At 36.2% G+C, this 17,864-nt stretch overlaps 1 protein-coding gene across 6 annotated transcripts in view; it reads left to right on the top strand.

The window, feature by feature from the left end:
• Nucleotides 1-16,486, top strand: part of C12H18orf63 (chromosome 12 C18orf63 homolog) — a 30,166-nt gene extending 13,680 nt beyond the window's left edge. For 5 of the 6 annotated variants that reach the window (XM_047696249.1, XM_047696250.1, XM_047696251.1 and 2 more), the window contains 7 exons: nt 3,832-3,941; nt 4,842-4,938; nt 5,052-5,137; nt 6,790-6,973; nt 13,671-14,690; nt 14,861-14,950; nt 16,086-16,486. In XM_047696249.1, the coding sequence (XP_047552205.1) occupies nt 3,832-3,941; nt 4,842-4,938; nt 5,052-5,137; nt 6,790-6,973; nt 13,671-14,690; nt 14,861-14,917 (1,554 nt within the window). In that variant the 3' untranslated portion in view covers nt 14,918-14,950; nt 16,086-16,486. Of the gene's footprint in view, nt 1-3,831; nt 3,942-4,841; nt 4,939-5,051; nt 5,546-6,789; nt 6,974-13,670; nt 14,691-14,860; nt 14,951-16,085 lie in introns of those variants that run through there. The other variant, XM_047696252.1, reaches the window with a different exon arrangement.
• The last annotated feature ends 1,378 nt before the right edge of the window (nt 16,487-17,864 follow it).

Here is a 17,864-nt window from a genome sequence, read left to right as displayed (position 1 = left end):
TAACAGTGTAATGAGACTCAGAAGGGTATTGTTGCAGGATAGCTTCTATAATGGAAATGTAGAGGGTATTTTATCTTCATAATGATTGGTTACAGTAATGGTGTTTTCCAAATGACAGGGGATTGGTTAAAAGTGGTTATCTTACTCTGTTTTGGAAAACAATTTAAGTTTTATTTATGATTTTTAGAGGCATTTACAAGAAATAATTGAAGTTAAATTTCAGTTGTGTTATAGAATGAGCTAGATTAGGTTTTATGTTGCTTAACTGGGTTTGTCTGCTTAAGGAATTTTCAAGTTTGGTCTCCATTTTATTTATTTTAATAGATATTTGGTCACGCTATTTATTATTGAAAAAAAAAAAACAGTTATTAGAGAATGTGTCCTATCTGAACCCTAGAATTAGGCAGATTCCCCTCCTACTTGTGGGAGTAATGGAGACTCCCAGGCTCCCTTGGGAGATCAGGCACCATTCCCCATATGACAGAATGTAGTACACTACCTTCTGCTAACAGGCCAGTCCCCAAGAGGAAGAAGAAGGAATTGTTCCGGTTTTATCAACCAGATAAGTCACCTGATCTGCCCTGGGGAAAAATGAATGGACAGAGAGACATCAGGAGTATGTGTTAAAGCTTTCTCAACGTGGAAATAAACACCCAAAATGGAAAAGATGTAATCCTCTCTTCTACTCAACATTATATACTCAGTGTACACTCTTTTCATTTAAATTGATTGCCTAAATTATAATCGACTGTCAGCCCCTCCAAACCTCACTTTACCTAAATTTTTGATATGGCATTTTACCCATTAAAATTAGTTGTAAAAATTAGTTCCGTACATGTCTATGTTCCTACTAAGTTGTGATCTCTTTTGAGAGTCTAGGTTTTGCCTTATTTATCCTTGTTCCCCATATGGACTAAAAGATACTGGGATTGAGACTTCCTTTTATCAAAATCCAGTGTTGGGTATAGGTCTGGTGCGGGGTGGGGAGGGGGGATGTTCACCATTCCTCTTTTTTCCAGTTTATCTTTTACACTTTCATTCCCCTTAAGTAACTGAGCTGGGACAGAGGCTAAGTAACTTGCTCTAGGTCGTAAAGGTATTAAGAAAGTGATTTAGGATTTAAGAGATTTCTTTTGACTCTGTTCTTTCTGCTACATTATACTTCCTTCACCTAGTCTTAGGTGTCTTGACTCAAATTCATATGTCCCATTGAGCCTGACAGGAGAGGATATTTATTACATATTTTTAAAAAATCAGGTAACAGTGGTTGGCAATATAATACTAAACTAAGTATCATAAGAATTACATGACTTTAGGAGTTCAGGAAAAAAGGAGATATTTGAGGGAATTCATATTTGAAACTGTGGCATTATTTTCTACCCTTTCCTTCTTGAAATCATATCCTTTTTTGATTTCTCTGAAACTGCTTTATCCAGAATTTCCTACCACTTACTAATGATTCTCTCTTCTCTTACTGTACTTTAAATGTTGCTGTTCCCTAGAGTCCCATTTTTAGCCCACCTTTCTTTTCCTTAGCAGGTTCAACTCTTCCAATGGTAACCCTATACACTTATCTCCAAAATATTCTCATAGAGTTGCAATTTGTTCTTTTTCAGATATTTTCACATGCATGTATATACTAATGATGCTCAGTCTCAGTTATGCCTGAAACGGAATTATTTGTCACTCTCAGTAGTACCAGCTAGGTTCTTCCTTGTATTTGCTCTTGGTTATTGGCGTCAATAACCACTAAGTTAACTAGCTACAGATATCAGAGTTATCCTTGGATCTCACCTCCTATATCCAATCAGCCATTAATAGCCTATCTCGGTCTCAAATATCTTCCCCCCCCCCATTTCTGCTACTCTAATTAAAGTCTCTTCTGTTGCCTGAATTATTAAAATGGTTTTCATATTGGTCTTTTTTTCCCTTATTTTTTCTCTAATTCTTCTTCACAGTATCAACAGAGTTCTCTTTCTAAAACAGATGACCCCAACCTAAATATCTCTAGTTAATCTCAACATTGCCTAGAGCAAATAAAGTTCAAATTCTTTAGCTTGATATTATAAGGAAGAAGGGATATTTACTGAGTAACTTGTTAGTGCAGATCTGTTCAGAAAGGGCACATTATAAATATTTGTTAAGTAAATATATGTAAGAGGTTAACTTTCTTCTGAGGCATATGGGTAGTTAGCCAGTCTTCAGAAAAATCTATGTTGAGAAAAGCCAATATAGACATTAAGTGCTAGTACTTAAGATGAAAATCTCTGCAGCAGTTTGAGTCTCTGAATAGTGTTGAAAATAGCCAGAAGGATATAAACTCAAGCTATGTAAATGGGTGTATATGAGAACCCATAAACTGAATATTTGGACATGATACCTACCCTCTCTGAATTCAATTTTAGGTTCTGTTTTCCCTCAATCTATTCATTCACCTGCAGTCAGTTTTTCCTGACATTCACAGCCATCCCAGCACTGACCATCCTTTTCTTTTTTTTAGATTCTATTTTTTTATTTGACAGAGAGGAGAGAGCTCATATGCACACAAGCAGGGAGAGTTGTAGGCAGAGGGAGAGAGAGAAGCAGGCTCCCCACTGAGCAAAGAGCCCAACGTGGATAGGGCTCATCCCAAGACCCTGGGATCATGACTGCAGCCAAAGTCAGACCCTTAAATGACTGAGCCACCCGACACTTCATGACCATCCTTTTCTTAGGTCACACATTAGACAACTTTGCTCTTAAGCACAGTATATCACAGGGCAAGATTTATCTCGTGTGCACAGACAGTTATGCATCCTTACTCACGCTTACTGTCTTAGCTTTCTTACCTCACAACATAGCCAGCAGTTCTTATCTTCTTATTTCTGCATTCGTGTTTTTCTGCTCTGCCTTGCTCCCTCATTTCCATTAGTTTCAATAAATGCTATAAGAATTCAGGGAAGGATCAGTCACTGATCATAGAGGAGATGGGTCTAACTCTACACCTGTAAGGCTCTTATTGATAGATCTCAGATAAATCACAGTAAGAGCAGTGCTTAAAGCAAATGTTTTGTTATTTATGACTTGTCTAGGCAATAAAAAAAATGGCCAGTTTAGTTGGAGTTTTGTTGAAAAGCAGTACTAGAGAATGAAGTTAGAACATTATTTCCCAAAAGCCATATGATGATAGGTTAAAAAGCGGTTGAGGGATTATGAAGCATTCTTTCTGATTGTAACACAGTGTCTTCTTAGGAGGACATTAATACTTCACTTGAAGTCTCTCTTTATCTTTGATTCACTGTATTAAACTGCCCCACCGGGTAAGGAAACAGTAAGTGGAAAAGGATTGTTAAACTATAAGCTTAATTAAGTACCCTGCAGATAGGGCTCCTGAGGACCAGAGGAAAAGCATTCGATGAGAAGGAAAAGGAATACAGAAGGGGGATATGGGCTCTGTGCTCTCCCTTCCAAAGAGCAAATAGAGGAACAATTCCCAAACTCATTGTCCAGTAAAAAAAAAAAAAGTAAGGCACTATTGTTACAAAATGTAAATACCTTCCTTTAGAAGGAATTCAGCTTCCTATAAACATAATCAAAAAGTTGAAAACCAGTTGAAAAGTATGAGAGCGGTTCAGGGTTGGAAAATGAGAGAAAGCATGAAATACTTGATATATTGTACAGAGAGAAATAGGAAAAGCTGAAACATTGATTACATTATGTAAAGTGTTATGCACCTCCAACTTAAACTAAGCCTTTAAAACTACTTTGTAATTGACTGTGTATGTGTTTCTTTTTGTTTGACAAATTCTTTTGATGTCTTACATATACATTACATCTTATTTCTCTTAAAAGCTGAGAGAATTTGGTATTTCTCAGAGTATTATAAAGGATTTTGATAATAACAAGAATGCTGTCATTGAAGGACATTCAATTTTGAGCAACTGGTGCTACGTTTTGCCAAGGTGAGATTTCAATTTGTGTCATCTGAGATGGGTCAAAGTTAGAGTTAGTTCTGTCTCATTTTGCTTCAGCAATGATGTGTAGAAAAATATGAAGGTATTTTTGAAATTGAATTTTTGAAAGTGGTTTATAACTTAAAAAAGATGTCGTACAAAGCCATCAATTTCCTGTATCAAATTACTAAAACAATTTTATTATACACTTACATTTTTGTTAAATATAGTCTTTACAAAAGTAAAATTTCCAGATATCTCATTATGAAATTATAACTATTATAATAGTATCAGTAAAACCTTATAACTTGTGCATATAATTAATGATTCATTATCATATTTTAGAAACTGTTTTAAGTTTGTACTGTCTTTAGGAGAAAAATGGCTTGTTATTAATATAAATAGGACTATTGGGATGAAACTTTAACCTGCTTAGGAAAAAGAGCTTTAATTAACTAACAGAATATGCACAATAATTTAATCACCAAAGCAGGTAAGAGGAAGGTAGGGAACAAAGATTTGACTCTGATTCATTTAACTCTTTTTTTTTTATTATTTTACTTTTATTTTAATTTTTATTTATTTATTTTTTTGATTCATTTAATTCTTAACAGACTTTTCCTTAAAGTCTAAGAGTTACTAGGCATGCTTCTAATGGCAGCATTTACTAAACATTATTTTGTGTTTATTACTTGGCACATTGCATTAATTCAGTTTAGTTTTTCTTAATAATTCTGGCTGTTAAGATTTAATACGATGGTGTACTTGGAACTAGGAGCAAATGATTAGTTTATTACTTATGTATTGATAGTGGCTTAATCTTTTTGAGTATTTTCTAAATTAAATTACATAGTTAAATTATATCCAAGCGCTGGCTCATAATGTTTTATCAACTCTTATTTTTTATAGTATGAAAAGGGGACAAATAATAAGTATTCTTCACACCACACCCCCTGACTGTCCTTTTCACTCATATGAAGATTTCCAGATGCACTGGGATGACCTGGTAAGGAAAAGAAATGTGTGTTATGTTAGAAGCTATTTGATTTTTGCTTCTTACAATTTAACCTAAATTTAGGTTTCTCTTAAGAAAATTTCAGCTTTGTTCTTAATTTTTAGTATGGCTATAAACTTCCAGAAGATTGTGGAAATACTAAAATATACTGCAGCATCTACTTCAAAATGATAGGAGGAAAGATCTTCACATATCCTTTTACATGCCACTTTATAAGAGAAGCCCGTTGCCAACTCATGATCCAGTCCTACTCCTGGCTTTGATGTTGTCATCATTTTCAACCTTCTCTATGTCTAAATGCAACTGCATTCCCCCTACTTCTTTTTTCCCTGCTTGAATGTTTGTTTTCCTTAGACGTTTTCAGTTTTTGAAAATGAGCTTAATAATTATTTTTTTTTCTCTTAAGCATCATTGCAACAATTTAGGTAACAAAAGGAACTTTAGGGTAGACAGAGAAATGTTGGGGTGCCTGGGTGGCTCAGTCCTTAATCATCTGCCTTCAACTCAGATCCTGATCCCAGGGTTCTGTTGATCCCATAATCCTGGGGTCAAGCTCCCAGTCCCTCTCTGTGCTCAGCAGGAAGCCTGCTTCTCCCTCTCCCACTCCCCCTGCTTGTGTTTCTTCTCTCTTTCTCTCTCTCTCTCTGTTAAATAAATAAATAAAATATTTTAAAAAACATGTTCACATCATTGTTAGTAGACAGTAAGAAAATCTTAGGATTCTCCTTAGCTAAGGGCTCCCTCCAGTGGTATTTTGGATATTATTGAAAGGGCAAAATATAAAAAATTAATCTTTTAACAAAGATTTTTGTCTATGCAAGATTATTTAATTTTACAGGCAAAATTTAGAGGATCTGACTTGCACTTAATGCACCCCAATGGTTTAAGAAAATATGTCTCACCATTATTTTAAATAAGTTAATGATAATTGAAAGTGTTCAGGTGAAACCTTTAGATTGTAACTGGTACTGATATTATATTCCTGTCTCTGTATTCTGAACTCTGATTCAAATTGGAAGAAGGAAGAGTCATAGTGTTCTCTTTCTGCATTCTACACTTCCTAACCCAAATCTTAATATAAAATTGAGGCTGACAGGGATCAACTACTCCCTTTCATTAGATGCAAAGACATTATTCCAAGTCCTCAGAATTTTTTTCGTCAGAAAATTTACTGCTCTCTTCAAAGAATTGCTTTTGGAGCTTGAATACACTCTATACATGTTGTTTCTTTGTATTAATTTTTTTTACAGCTTTTGGAGATGCAACCTCTTTATTGTTTAGTGTCAACACTTATTTTTGTAATCTTCAAAGGTTGTAGTGTCTTTCTTATAAATCATTTTTGGAATAGCTTAGTCTGCCAGTCTATATAGAAAGCTCTATAATAAGGACACAATGAACAGTCTTGATTTTGAGTGTTAAAATAGAATGAATCAAGATCCCTGTGATAAAACACTTTAAGTTTCGGAAAAATATGAATTAACCAATATAGAAATAGCTAGGATTTAGTTATGTGTGCTTTTTTAACAGTTAATATTGTAATACTTTTTTAATTCCATAGAAATTCCTATCTCTTGGGGCACCAGGATGGTGCAGTTGGTTAAGCGTCTGACTCTTGGTTCAGCTCAGGTCATGATCTGAGTCATGAGATCAAGCCCAGAGTCTGGCTTTGCACTCAGCTCAGAGTCTACTTGAGATTCTCTCTCCCTATGCTCCTCCCTCTGGTGTGCGTGGGCGCATGCGCATGCTCTCTCTCAAATAAATCAATCAATCTTGAAAAGAAAAAGAAGAAATTGCTATCTCTTGAGTACAAAACCTGTTCTACTGTTCTTTAACATTTCTCAGATACCCTCTGAGCTGCATCAGAAGTCAGCCCGTACAGTTCTTTCCAAGGGTAGATTTGGAAGGTGTGTTGAAAAGTTTCGTTTCAGACTTAAAATCTAAGCTGCCTCATATCTGTGGCTTCCCCGTAAAGATGACAACTAAACCATGCTACTACACACAAGAACTAATGAAACCTCATGTACAGGTAAGAGATTTCATGCCCTACTGGGCTCTCTAAGACATAGTATGAACTTATTTTGGATCTCTTACTTTCTGTGAGGGATTATCTAACCCATTGTACGAGAATTCTTTTCTCTCAGTTCAGTCTTTCCCTAATGCTGTTTGTTACTGTACTTGACCATTTATCATTGCCATTTGTTGTCTTTTTGTATTTATCATGGAATTACAGTTATAGCTGTTTACTAGTCTTTTCTAATTTAGCGTGAGCTCCTGGAGGGCACAGATCATATTCATTTTCTTAAGCTAAGTGCCTGGTACAAAATAGGTGTTCATTATATTTTTTTCAATGAATAAATGATCTTATAGGGTAGTTTGGGAACATTTGTCTCATACAAATCCAAGTTAACTTGGAACTGCCACTTCATTTGAGTTTGCTTGGTCAAAAAACCTTTGTATAGTTCCATTTATAGACACTGAATTAATTCAATAGCATTATTCCTTGTAAGATGATATGCTAAGTAAAATCTTACTAAAAAAAGGAGTAGGAGCAATTAAGCAATACTGACAAGGAAAATATGCTGATGTATCTTCACACTCACTAGAATAAGATTTCCTTATGAACAGATAATAAAACTGGATGTGAAGTTTTTAAGAAATAAAGGAATTTAATTTAAAATTTTCAACAGTGACCTTTCTTATAAATGACAATTGTGTGTTTTTGTAAAAGAGAAAGACAAAAGTTTGAACAATTTGAGCAGTTTGAATTGTAATATGAATTATATTAATATTTCTGTGTCTGCTTAACCTTTTTTCTTGACTGGGTCCTCTGTTTATTGTAGTTTCCACTGCTCCAATGATTTCAGCTTTCACATGGTGTTGACTTGCTATGAATCATGGCATTTTTTTCAGCATTTGCTTCTATCCTAATTGTTTTATTCTCTTTATGATCCTCAATTAAAATTCACCAGAGCCAGAGTCTGATAGGCCCCATTCATCTTTTCAGGCCAGGCTATATCTATCGTCTCTCACCAGCTAGTATGTAGATTTGGTATCCTTGAGTCAAGGACACCTCATCTAAATGGTATAAAAACATGGCAGCCTAGATAGCCCTCAGGGCCAATAGGCAAGGCCATTTCCTAAGAAGAGAATGCGAGGGGTGCCTGGGTGACTCAGTCGGCTAAGCATCTGATTCTTGATTTTGGCTCAGGTCATGATCTCAGAGTTGTGAGATCGAGCCCCACATCAGGCTCGGCACTCATCAAGGAGTCTGCTTGAGGTTCTCTCTCCCTCTGCCACTCCCCCTTTCTTGCTTGATAGCTCTTTCTCTCTCTGGAATAAATGAATCTTAAGAAAAAAATATGTGAGTGGACAAATTCCAATCGATATCCTTATGATAATGAATCTTAAAATTTTGCCCAGACATAACATTTTTAGTAGTTACTGGCCAAGTCCAAATCTGAGGAATTTAGAAGTAAATACTTCATTGCATAATACATTTTTATTGGATATACTTATCAAATACTTATTATTTGTAGCCCATGTCTGTTTTAGAAATAGTGAATCTGGGTAATACACTTGTGCAAATTTGCTTCTTAAAAGTAAAATAATACTTGGGGCACCTGGGTAGCTCAGTCGCTAAGCATCTGCCTTTGGCTCAGGTCATGATCCCAGGGTCATGGGATTGAGTCCAATGTTGGACTCCCTGCTCAACAGGAAGCCTCCCTTTCCACTCCTCCTGCTTGTGTTCACTCTCTTGCTGCCTCTCTCTCTCTCTCTAATAAATAAAATCTTTAAAAAAGTAAAATCACACTTAATTGGAAATTCTGGTCTTTGTATTTCTCCTGACAATAAGAAGTTATCTTACTCAGTTTTACTGAGTGCCTCTGGGTGCCAGCTTCTTTTATGTGTATTATTTCATCTTCATCATTTTGGAATAAGGAATTCCCCCCCACTTTTTGCAGAAGAAATTGAAGCTCAGAGCATCCAAGTAATTTAACCATAGCCACACAGTTAAATACATTGCAAAATTAGAACTAAAACCCAGAGGAAAGATTCTTAGTCATGAAATTAGGAAGAGTTTAGAACTGTGTGTAAGAGCCCCAATTCTAGGAACCCATACTACGTTCATAGTCTTAGGCAAGTTATTTGATCCCCTTATGCCTCAGTTTCCTTGTAAAACAGGGTATGGTAGTGGTGGTAATAACATTTGTTACAAATTGGGCTCTCTAGGAGGTAGACTCTGGAGTCTAGCTCACATGATGTTTATTGGGGACTGAATTTGGAATACCTGTAGAAGGAAGGATGGAAGAAGATGAGGTAAAAGGAGAAGTCATTAGCAAATCAGGTACCAGGTAGCTTTGGCCGATCTTCCCAGGAGCTCTACGGCTAAAACAGCCCACCCCGGTGGTTTTGCATTGTCCAAATAGCCAGGCCTTTATACCCTCTCCTTCATCTGTCATTGGAATTGGGCCACCCAGGGATAGGCATGTCCTTAGGTAAGGTAAGTTTCTGGAACTTGGGTGTCTCTGCAAGGGCCAGCTCCCAAAAGTAGGGACAGCAACCCTTTTGTGGAGGGGATCTGAGCAGCATGTCACCACGTCCTTCACGCACTTCACAGGGTGTTTTAATTTTTTGTTTTAGGGTTAGATAATGCCCAGAATGGTTCTTAGTACTAAGCTCTCAGTAAATGTTAGTTCCTATGACTGCTATACCACGTTAGCTCTAAGATTCATGCAGTCTAAAAAGCGTAAGTTTAAAAAGTGAAGAACAAATTGATCAGACTATTTAATAAAGCTTAACCAACTTTTAAAGAAATTAAATTAGCAGGAGTGTTTAACCAAAATAGTTTTCTTTTTTAATTGTTGGAAGTTCTCAAAGATAAATAAAAGAAATTCGTATAACAAGCTCTCATATGCCTATCATCTAGCTCTTCTTTGATACAGTTTTTGGGTGGGGAGTAAACTGGACTATTTTAAAAGAAACCCAAGATACAATGTTCTTTCATCTGTGAAGACTTTAGTATACATGTCTAACAGTAACTTTTAAAAATTATTTACCATAATTCCTTAGTATCATCTAATACCAGTCCATATTCCAATTCCCTATTTATCTCAAAGATTTATTTTAGAGGATTTGTTTAAATCCTAATCCAAGCAAGGCTCACATATTTTCATTCAGTTGTTACACCTTTTAGGTCTCTTTTACTGTGTAAAATTCTACCCCCCTCCCTTTTTTATTTATGTCTGTTATTTGCTGGAAAAACTAGACCATTTTCCCTAGAGAATGTCCCATATTTTGGATCTGACTGTTGCTTTCCTGTGTTTTGTCATTTGCAGTTAACATATTCTGAACCTCCTACTTCCTGCACGCCTGTGGTTAGATCTAAGTTTAACTGAATTCTGGCTCAACTTTAATCAAGAAACACTCAGGTGGTGCGATACACAGGACCAGATTTTAATAGATAGAACACATTTGATCAGTCATTTTGGTCAGTCATCAAGTTTTATTTAACCATTACCTTAATTCAAGGACTCCATTAAATGACATCCATTCATATCTAAATATGTTAAGACTTTTAGTTTTCCTCTACAATTTATGTTAATGTACCAAGTTATGTAAGATGTTCGTAAAGTTCTACAAAGTAAAAGTCAACTTAGCCACTCTTGCCAGTGGCCTGGCAGAATAATGGTAATAATCAGTAAAAAATAAGATTTTTTTTGAGTTATGACTTCATAAAGCTCTGGTTTGTTGACCATTTAAGTATTTTAAGTTCCATGAATTATTTATGATCTCATCTGCTGTTTACATCGTCCTTTATGTAGTCTTTTTATAAATTTTGAATATAAACCTAGAGGTGTCACCCTTTGGGCTATTTACTATATTTTAACAGTTGAAAGAATGAGTAAATAATACATCAACAGGCTATGGGGCCAAACAAGCCCTTGGAAGTTATTTTCATCAGGTATGTTTCTGAGACAGATGAAGATGAAACAGGGTATGAATATAAACATATTTCAGACAATATTCTACATAAGTTTTATGTCAGAATGCAAGTGATTCTAGTCTCATGTGAATCTATCTAGAATGAGTTTTTCTTTTGGAATCTCAAGTAGTAGATACATTATTTAAAAGTTACTAGAGTTTGTAAAATGCAGGAGTCAAAAAAATGGCTTAGTTCTTGAACGTTTTTTTCATCAAATGGAAAAAATATCTAAATATTTTAAGATGGCCTAGTTACTTCTGATAAAACATCTCTTCTAGATAGAATTTCTTTCAAATTTAAGAATTGTTCTTCTTCCCATGGTCACATCTGTGGGCAGGGAAAGGCTGTGTGGGGGGAGGGCGTTTGGTAGATTTACCTACTTTGGTCCAGGAGAATGAGTGCCTTAAGCTATTTCTGGATGTGTACAAAGACAGTGAGTTGGATACTTGGCTTCTGCTAACTCTGCAACTGAAAAACCAAAAGCATTCATAATTGAACTTTTGAGCAGAAACTGCAGAAGTGTGGCTTTACCTTACTTCTTCCTTCCAAATAATGTATATGTCTGATCAGTTGATCCTAAACTGCATCCTGCACGCTAACGGCAAAGCTAGCGGATTGTAAGAGATGCTGCGAGTTCTGGCTAGAGGCAGCATGCTTTCTGACATGTACTCCCATTTTTCAAGATTGTCCATCTACATGCCCTTATGACCAGTGACAACACTCATGCTATTTCAAGGTAGGCGGGTCTGTGTTCCCTCCTCCTGGGTCTGGGCAGGACTGTGACAGAGGTGGTGCGGCATGACTTCCATGGCTAGGTCAGGTGGAAGCTGTCTTTTCGGGACACATGCTGTGGGATTCCAGACCATATGAGGGGCTGCCTAAAATTAGTCCAGTTTACAACCAGCACCTAGCATCACACATGAGTGAGGAAATGACGTCAGCCCCAGGGTCTTCTCACTACGGCTCCATGAGAGACTCTGAAATAAACCAAATCAGCTCCCAGAATTGTGAGAGAGAGGACCTAATTATTGTTTTGAATCACGAAGTTTTAGTGTGATTTGTTTGGTGTAATAACTGGATCACTCACTCACTGTTTCTTTGCCTATTTCTAACTCCTATCTCCGAACACTCTGCACCTCTCAGTTCTGCTCAGTAACTGAACCTCCCGTAGTAGAGAGGGGCAAGCCAATTGTTCTGGTTTGCACAATATTCCTAGCAATTTAAAAATTTTTTATTTCAAGTTGTGACTGTTTTTGATGTCGGAGGATGAGAAAACTCTCCATCCCATGTTTCACATTATTGTCACATGTCACTTTTTTACAGACTCTAGGACTCAATAGATACGTATTTTACAAGACTATAAACACTTCCATCAACGGGTGAATGGATCAACAAAACGTGGGATTTCTATACAGTGAAATATTATTAAGGCATAGAAAGGAAATTTTGTCCCTTGCTACAGTATGGATGAACCTTGAAAACATGCTGAGCAAAATAAGCCAGACACAAAAAGACAAATATTGTATAATTCCACTTGCCCTAGAGAGGGCAAATTCATAGACCTAGAGAGTAGAATAGAGGTTCCCAGGGTCTGCAAGGAGAGAAAACTAGAATTGTTGAAGACTATAGAGTTTGTTTGGAATGAAAAAAAAAAGTGGTAGAAATGATAATGGTGATGGTTACACAACAGGAGTACAATAAGGAATTTACTCAATGCCACTGAATTGTATACTGAAAAATGACCAAAATTGGAACTTTGTTTTATTTATATTACCACAATAAAAAAAAAAAAAAAGACTAAACACTTGGCTGTCTTTGGGTTGTCTGACTCTTTGAGTCAGTCCGACAGATTCTTATTGAATTGTTACCAAGTACCAGCACTTTTTTAGACTATGAGAACACAAAATGATCAAGACACAGCCAGCCAGTGTCCTCTAGTCAAACTCCTACTTACTCTTAAAGGCCTAGTATAGATGCAACCAACTCTTCCATTCATTTAATTTCTTGGAGCAAGCATTTTGTAGTAATTGTGAACGATTTAAGAATGTGAAGTATAGGGGTGCCTGGGTGGCTTAGCTGTTGACCAACCAACTCTTGGTTTCAGCTAAGGTCATGATCTCAGGGTGGTGAGATAAAGCCCTGCCTTGGGCAGCGGGGAGTCTGCTTAGAAGCCTCGCCCTCTGCCCCTCCCCCCACTTGTGCTCTCATGAGCTCTCTCTATAATAAATAAAATCTCTTAAAAAATGTGAAGTATATAAGAATAAATACATCATGGTTCCTGCCCTCAAAGAATCTAATATCTCCATAAGGTGGTGGAACACGCATGCTGGTAAGAACACCACCTTTTACTACTATTTATTTGGTGACAAATACCTGATAGCATATTCTTAGGAAGTTGAGGGACAGAATATAAAGAAAAGGGAAAGATATTCTGAGTGAGAGCAGCACGGACCTACTTGGACGACAATGGATAGCTAATTGTAGTTTTCATAGGATTTATATAGGACGTAGAACATATCTTCATCTAAAATATTTTGAAAGGTTTGTTTCTTAACAAGGACGCAAACCATTAGGAGTGTACATGTTTCCTCAAGAAGGCTCATTGACTTTTGTGTGTTTTTTTCTGTATTATATATTGTAGTGTTACTTCATATTCTTATTTTGATATTTTACATATATTTTTCTTTTCCATTAAGAACATTTTGACATTTTAAAAATTTCCTAATCTCTGTTCTTTCAGGAAAACAAAGTCAAGGCACCTAATCTGACCACTAAACAGATGTTCAGGTTCTCTCTGACTCAGGCCCCTTCCCCGAGACCTGCTGTGGCTGAGCGTCTTCGACTGTGCTCAGTAGTCACGCACCACAAGGTGGAGCTTCCAGGCAGCCACCTGGAGAAGCCGGGGGTGTCCTCAACTCCGCACCTCCGGCAAGAAGCTGTCCAGAACAGAAAGAAATCCCGGTCTGACAAAGCACCCCAAATACACTTGGAAGTACCAAAGCCCAACAGAGAGAAGATTCGAGTTCAAGGCACAAATTTTAGCTCCCAGAATAATATTGCCCCAAAATTCATACCAGTTTTCAAAAATCAGTCATTACAAACAAATAAAAATATCTTAGAACCTGGCAACCTGAAAAGAAAACAGCATGTTGTTACAGAATCTAAATTGTTTTCACCTGAAAGTAGCATGATGCAAAATGACAAACTGAACTTAGATCCAGCTGTTAGAAAAAGACCTAATCGTCATATTCAGATGAATGCTAGAAATTTAAATCAGAATGCTTGTAGACTACAAGAAAAAAACACTGGGTCCTGTGAAAATATGGTAAAATATCCCCCTTTTAACGAAGAACCATCAACTGTGAGTTTAAATGAAAGTAAATACCTGTCTGATAGCTCAGCATTCCAGATGTCAGATAACAGTTCAGGTGTAATAACCAGAGCTGTTGAGTTCCAAGTAAATGGAAAAGAACATTTAACAAACAAATATATAACACAAATTTTAGAGGAAGGACACAAGTCACGAAAAATAAAGAAACAACCACACATTTTTGAATCAGACACAGAAATGGAAGATCCCCAACTACTACAGCAACAATCAGTAAATCAAAGTATAAAAGTTAATGTAAATGATCACAAACTGATAAGCAAAACAGCCCATAGGTCTAAAAGAAAATTGTGTCAAGAATCTTCAAAAACTTCAAAAAGACTTTATTCCAATACTCTGCATTATGGACAGTCCAGTTTCTCTGGAAACAAGGTAAAAAAAAATCTGGGGTATTTATCATATTGTAGGCCTTTCAGACACCTAAATAAAGATTTAAATGATTTGCCCCAGATCGTCTAGAAACAATGAGAACCAGAGGGTCTGCCCTCACACAAGTGCAAGTATTAAGTTGAACCAAGTGTGATTCTTCATTCTGAATACAGATACCTGATGTGGACAAATCAAAAACTCAGAAATCTGTCATCATCCCTAAAGCTTAGAACATGGATGTGAAGAGAGGAAATGTCCACCAGGTAAGTTAGGTGATACATTTTGATTTATTTTTTGTTACGTTATCTGAATTGGTATTGCCATATTTTAGGGATCTCTGACCTCTTGGTAAGAAGGAGATACTTTTAAATTCCTTGAAGCCTTATCATCAGCAAGGAAATAAGAAATATTGGGAACAGTGCAGCACTTGAATAAGGACTGTACACAAAATCAATTGCGTATATAGTAAAGGCCCCCGCAGAGGGATGAGGTGGAGAGAGGTCCCACTGCTGGCTGGTTCCCACACTGCTCTGTGGTCTAAACAGACTAAAAAGAGGGCATAGCAATAGCAGACCGCCTAAAGATGTAAGATTCCACAACCATCAGAACATGTACCTTTGGGACTTCTTCCCAAGATAATTAACCTCATATGATGTTTCAAAGGTTAATCATTAAGTTAAAATTTACTCCACAAAATTGCAGTGCTGGCTAAAGTGAAACTTGAGATTTAGCTGATAATGCTGAGTTGAAGGCACAGAATTCACAAACCATGCATCTGGAAATTGCATTTTATTCCATTCTGCCATCTGTTTTATTCTGAGATAAAATATCAACAAATACTTTTTTGTGTGTGGAATTATTGGATTATTTTCAATTCAAATTCCTGTGAACAAACTAGAAAACATTTTCTTTTTTCTCATAAATGCTGTTTCTTTCTGTAATAGAATTTCAGCCTGATTTCAGTTAACTAAAAGGTACTTAATTCTGTTCCTATTTTTTTAAGCATCTTATGTTTTATGTAGTCTTTGACTTATATTTTAATGCACTCAATAGGTGGCTAAGGAAAAAAGTGTGTGCTAGAATGCCTTAAAATTTCTCATTTTCATTTTTAAAAATTGATTCCAGATTTCATAGTTTTGTTTTATTTTGTTTTGTTTTTTTAGAAATACAGCCCTTTCCCATTTTGATTTACTTAAGACTTCGGATAATTTTTATATCATTCCATCACCTAGAAAGAATAGCATAATGAGAAAATTTATGGGTGTTGTTATAGAAAATAATTTCTGTCATAAAGTTAGTATATACCCTTGTTAAAAAAAAATTGAGTAATACAAAACACTTTCAGGAGAAAAGTTAAAAATAAAAATAAAAAAACAAATCTGTAATTTCTCTTTGCAGAGATAACCATCTGAACAGGGATGGACATTCAGACACACCTGTGAGCATGGAATCAGGCTCCATGCCTGCTGTGGAACCTCCTTTATCACTTCACAGTTGTTGTTTTCATGGATGCCTAGTATTTATTCCGTGGCTTGTGGGTATATTATATGCACTGCCACTACTGATTGACACTTAAGTTCTTTCCAGTTGTTCACTGTGGCAACAATATTGTACATACGGTTTTGAACAGGGTATCTGGGTGGCTCAGTTAAGCGGCTGCCTTCAGCTTAGGTCATGATCCCAGGATCCTGGGATCGAGCTGCATGTTGTGCTTCTTACTCAGCTAGGAGTCTCATTCTCTGCTGCCTGCCAGTCCCCCTGCTTGTGCTTGTGCTCTCCCTCTGCCTGTGTCAAATAAATAAATGAAAGAAATTTTTTTAAATAAAACAAAAAAAAAGGTTTTGAAGAGACATTTAAAAAAATATCTAAGTATACAGTAGTTTTGTTAGTTGAAAATACTTTCATTTTGCCCTTACTATTTTTATGGAGATTTATTTGAATGTATTATTTTTATTATTGAAGATTTCAAGCTTTAGAAGATATAGACAATAATATAAAGATGCTCTAAGGAGCCGTCACCCAGCTTTAACAATTATTAATATTTTGCCACTCCCTTTCACCTCTATTTCTCACAGATGCACTTTTTTTTTACTATCCTATTTGAAAGCAAATTCAGTACATCAGACAGCTCATCTATAAACACTTCAGTATAGCTCTCTACCAAACAAGGGATAGCATAATTTTAAAGAAAAAAAGAATATGTGTATGTATATACATTACATTTTTGGCCTATTTATAGTGTCTTTACTAACTCACTAAATTTTACTTTAGTCTAACATGCAAACTGACGGAAAGCCCTCAGTAAACATAAAACCTATTTCACAGGACAGCTAGAGCCTTCAGTCATACAACTAAAATAGTGGCGTGAAGATTTATTTGTTCAGCCATACATATGTGCTCTGTGCTACTGAAATAATAAAACTGCCATTGGCTGTGTAGTCTAGGCCCCAACCAACCCACTCTGGGCTCCTAGCAAGGACTTAGGGGCGTATGTGCAGTGAAGCAAATGCCAACAATGATGTTTTGGTCTATATTACAAAAAAATTACTAAGCTTTTTTTTTTTTAAAGATTTTATTTATTTGACAGAGAGATCACAAGTAGGCAGAGAGGCAGGCAGAGAGGGAGAGAGAGGAGGAAGCAGGCTCCCTTCCAAGCAGAGAACCTGATGTGGGACTCGATCCTATGACCCTGAGATCATGACCTAAGCCGAAGGCAGAGACTTAACCCACTGAGCCACCCAGGGGCCCCTGTTATTGAGCTTTTAAAAAGGGAGAAACAGAAATAGAGTTTCCCACCTAATTCTGGCTTTTAAAAAACATTTTATATGTTTAATTTAAAAATGTGATGTAATTTTTGAAAAATATTTAAAAGAAATACAAAATCTTCATTAATCTTCTACTGAAAGAATTCTTCATTGAATTTTTAAAAACCCAGCAGAGAGCTGAGTGTAAGTTGAACTTTGATTTTTTTAAATGTGATTCACTGTTTTTGCTACTTCACTAAATCACTGCAATTAAAGGCAAAAGTGAATACAAACTCCACTTCAAACCTGTAAATATAATTCTTGCTCTTGAAGTTGCACCTGGTTAATTTACTGTATGTCTTTTACTGTAAGCATTTCTTTTTCCCAGAGTATTTCTATTTTGAGATATTGTCCTTTTCAGAGGGAACACAGC

This window comes from Lutra lutra, chromosome 12 (assembly GCF_902655055.1).
Source record: "Lutra lutra chromosome 12, mLutLut1.2, whole genome shotgun sequence".
NCBI lineage: Eukaryota > Metazoa > Chordata > Mammalia > Carnivora > Mustelidae > Lutra > Lutra lutra.
This window is presented reverse-complemented; position numbering and strand designations above follow the sequence as displayed.